The sequence below is a fragment of the Panthera uncia genome (assembly GCF_023721935.1).
Source record: "Panthera uncia isolate 11264 chromosome D3 unlocalized genomic scaffold, Puncia_PCG_1.0 HiC_scaffold_9, whole genome shotgun sequence".
NCBI lineage: Eukaryota > Metazoa > Chordata > Mammalia > Carnivora > Felidae > Panthera > Panthera uncia.
The window spans coordinates 4700445-4704653 of NW_026057587.1; the positions used below are offsets into that span (position 1 = coordinate 4700445).

At 63.6% G+C, this 4209-nt stretch overlaps 1 protein-coding gene across 1 annotated transcript in view; it reads left to right on the forward strand.

The window, feature by feature from the left end:
• LOC125915022 (fibrosin-1-like protein) overlaps positions 1-4209 on the forward strand; it is a gene marked incomplete at its 3' end in the record, with an annotated part of 20762 nt that overhangs the window by 3323 nt on the left and 13230 nt on the right. The window contains exon 2 of the mRNA XM_049620645.1: positions 219-268. Within this exon, the coding sequence (XP_049476602.1) occupies positions 219-268 (50 nt within the window). The remainder of the gene's footprint in view (positions 1-218; positions 269-4209) is intronic.

A 4209-nucleotide genomic window follows, 5' to 3' on the forward strand; every position in this document is an offset into this window, starting at 1 on the left:
GCCGACGGCGCCGGGGGCCCAGCGCGCCCCGAGAGCCGCCCGGAGCGCGCCGAGGCGGCGCGGCGGACATGCGCGTCCCCGGCGCGGGCTCCGGCTAGGCAGGGCGCGCCGGGAGAGGGGCCACCTCGACGGGCAGAGGCGGCGGGGGCCCGCGCTCCGCCGCCCGCGTCCATGCCGCCCGGCTCCGGTTCCGGCTCCGGCTCCGGCTCCGGCCTGAGGACTAGCGGCAACTGCCAGCAGAGCGCTTCTGACCCGGGGCGCCCGCGCGGTGAGTGCGCGCTGGTGGCTCGGGGGAGGGATTCTGGACTTCGGGGGCCAGGGACAGGAGAGCGACCGCCCCCTCTAGAGGCGCGGGGGCCCAGGAGAGGCCCTCGGCGCTCTGCCCACCCCGTCTCTCCCGCGAGCCAGGCGCGCGGAGACCCCGTGTCTCTCCGGCGGCGGCCCACGTGGCGGCAGGCGGGCAGGGGGTGCATCCCCGCAGAGGGTCCTGGGCCTTGGCCGGCGGGGGGCTGGTGGGGCCCGCGGCGGAGGCGGGGCCGGGCGTCGTGGGGGACGCGCGCTTTTGTCTGCGCTCCGGCGGGGTCCCGGCCACCCCGGTTCCCGGCGCCCTCCGCGCTCACCTGCCCGGAGTTGGAGTTCTTTGTCTGGGGCGGGGCGCGGCCGGCGGAGGCTGTGCCGCGTGTCTGAGCCGAGGCTGCCCCGCGGGGTCGGGTCCTCGCAGACAAAGCGCGCCGTGACCTCCGCCTGCGGCCGGGATTGTGCACCCAGGGGGAGTTAGTGCCGGGTTTTGACACTCACCCTGACGGGCGTGCCCCCTCCCCCGAGACCCTGAACCTGCAACCCGGAGACCTCCCACCTGTATTGTGGCCCTGAGTGACCCCTTCCTTCCACCCCCACACTGGCTCAGTGCCAGGTTTGGAGAAGATGTGGCTGCCTGGGTCACGTCCCAGTAGATAACCCTTGGGAAGTTATTTGCACGGCTCTGGGGGCTGCCCACCCGCCTTGGGTCAGCTGGCCAGCTCCAGACCCCTCCTCCTGGAAGGGAAGGAACAGAGGGAGTGCGTGCCGGGTGGGATCCGGCAGGAGCGCGCGCCTGTTTGCCTGCCCTGGGAAGGGGGCTGGAACCTGGGCCACGGCCCTGCAGAGGTTGTGAGCGCCCAGCGTGCCTGCCATGTCTGTTTAGAGCCTTCCCAGATGGGCATGGCTGTGCCTGGCCAGATGTCCAGGCCCCTTCCCAGGATCCCTGCAGGGACTCAGTTCCCTCAACTTCCCCAAGCAAACTTTGACTTGGGTCCGTTGTGGCAGTTGGGGGTGTGGGGACCGGATGGACCTAGGACAGTGGCCTCCCTTCCTGCCTCTGCCAGGCCGGCATCCAGGGTTGGGAGTGGTGGGGAAGGCCCTCCCCCCTCCCCCTCTCCTCTGCTCCCCTTGAATTTCCCAGAGCCTGTGCGCCACCTCCTGGCCCTGGGAGTGGGTACTCGAGCCCCAGGCCTTGAACTGAACCTGTGCGGCCTTAAGTGAACTTGCTCCCCTCCACCCCCCCACCCCCACCCCAGGCTGGGACCCCTGGTCAGCCGGGCCTGTGCTGGCTCTGGGCACCGCGGAGGGGGCGCCGCTGGAGCCTGAAGAGAGCAGGCGGTGCAGCCAGTTGGGTCCCAGATCGGGGAGGGGGCCCGGAGTGAGGTCTCCCACAGCCCTGCAGGGTGTGGTCGGGTGTTGAAGTCTGGGAGTGACTTGTGCTGGCTGACTTGATGATAGAAGGTGCTCTTAGCTTTGTGAGGAATCGGCTTGTGAGCACGTTCCCAAGCCTTGGTAAGGGCCACAGCGGGACGGCTGTCACTCCAGCACTGCTGTGTGGCCCTACGGGACCTCCTCCTTGGGTCGTGGTGAGGTCCGGCTCAGGACAAATGGGGGTCTTTGGGCAGGCCCTGCATCAGGCACCTGGCCTCACACCTGCACGTGCAGAGGTGGGGCCACACCTGCCATAAAGCGGCCTGGCATGAGCCGCCCTCGCCCTGGTCCCCGGATCCAGGTGGGCTGGGGGCCGGCGCCGCTGGTCTCCTGGGCTGCACTGCCCCCTCCCCACCAGGGCTGACGGCCTGCAGCATCTTGCCCCTGCAGCCCCCCAGCTCTGGTGGACTCCGCACCCCCATGGGGACGCCTCACTAGGTAGAATGTGCTGGAAAAAGCACACTGGCAAGGAAACAAACTTGGAAGGAGGTCACGGCTGTGGTGCCCCCGTGCGTGAGCGCGGCGCGTCCGGCCGGGCTGGCGGTGGGTCAGGAGGCCGCACGCGGCCTCCGTGGTCTGGCGGGCCGGGCAGGAAGGACCCTTCCCAGCACTGCTGGCCGCACCCACCTTCCTCGTCTGGGACTCTGCTGCCTCGGGGGCCCACCTGGCCACCGCGAGCTCCGTGACAGTGCATGGTGTGAGACGTCCTGGTGCAGGGGCCCAGCTCCTGGCGCCCCAGCCTGTGTTGTGGGGGCTGCACTCACCGCTCTCTTTTCTTCCTGGTACCGGGACACGATTATAAAGGGCTAACCTCCTTCCGGTGTGCTCGTGAAGTGTCGCGCCGACACGTTTCCTCTCGCATCTGTGGTTCCGTGTTTCACGTTTACATCCCTGATCAGTCTGGGCGGGGGGCGAAACGGGGGTCTCGGCTTCCCCTTTTCCCAAGCAGCAAGCTCCCGTCACACACCGTTCGTTTGAACGACGTGCCCTTTCCCCACAGACTAGCAGCCTCCGGCCTGGGTCCCACATGGGCCTGGGTCTGCTTTGGATTCTCGTCTCTGTTCTGTCCACCAGTGGGCCTGTTGTCGGGTCAGTGCCACATCTTGTGACTGTCCGGCACCATAATTTACCTGCCATGAGGTGCTCTTATTTTTTTGAAAAGTTTATTTCTCTTTGGGCGCCCAGGGGGCTCAGTCGGTTGAGCATCCGACTCTTGATTTTGGCTCAGGTCGTGATCTCGCGGTTCGTGAGGTCAGGCCCCGTGTGGGGCTCCAGCAGCACAGAGCCAGCTTGGGATCCTTTCTCTCCCTCTGTCTGCCCCTTCCCCACTTGCACTCTGTCTCTCTCAAAAGAAAAAGAAAAAGAAAAAGAAAGAGGGGCACCTGGGTGGCTCAGTCGGCTGAGCGTCCAACTTTGGCTTGCGGTCCGTGAGTTCAAGCCCCACGTCGGGATCTGTACTGACAGCTCAGAGTCTGGAACCTGCTTCGGATTCTGTGTCTCCCCCTTTCTCTGCCCCTCCCCTGCTCATGCTCTGTCTCTCTCTCAAAAATAAACATTATAAAAAAATTTTTAAAGTTTATTGCTCTTTAAGAGAGAGAGCACGAGTTGGGGAGGGGGCAGAGAGAGAGGGAGGCACAAACCGAAGCAGGCTCCAGGCTCTGAGCTGTCAGCACAGGGCCTGTTGCGGGGCTCAAACCCACACACCGTGAGATCGTGATCTGAGCTGAAGTTGGGTGCGTAACTGATTGAGCCCCGCATGCGCCCCAGAGCACTCCTATTTTAAATGTACAGCTTAATGCACTTTGACAGATACACGTGTTTATGTTTCCACCACCACAGTGAGATAGAGAACGTTTTCATCGGTCCAGAAAGCTCCCTTAGTGGGTTTTTTAATTTTGTGTTTATTACACATAACAAAATTTGGCATCTTCACCATTTTTAAGTGCACAGTTCAGAGGCATTAAAAGCACATTCACACTGCTGCGCGGCCTCCGCCACCGTCCACCTCAGGACTCTCGTCACCTTTAAAGCGGACACTGTCTCTCCTAAACGTTAACTCCCCGGCCCGCCCGGCAACCCCGTTACTCCGTGCGGCTCTGACCCGTCGGATAAGCGGGATCTGACGTCCTCTGAGCAGATCCCACGGTGTTCGTGCTGGACTAGCCTGTCTCAGCATCGTGTCGTCAGGGTCCATCCATGTTGCTGCACGTGTCAGAACTGCCTGCCTTTGTAGGGCTGGTTGCACAAATGGAGCACATTCTGTGTGTCCATATATCTGCTGATGGACGCCGGGCCATTTGTCGGCTGCTGTGAATACTCGTGTGCAAGTATTTGTGAAAGACTCTGCTCTCGGTTTGGGGGAGTACGTATCCAGAAGTGGGATCGCGGTATCCTGTGCTGATTCCGTGTTCCATCTCCCGAGAAGCCTCTGTCCCGTCCTCTACGGTGGCTGCACCTTTTCCTGTCTCCCCCCCCCCC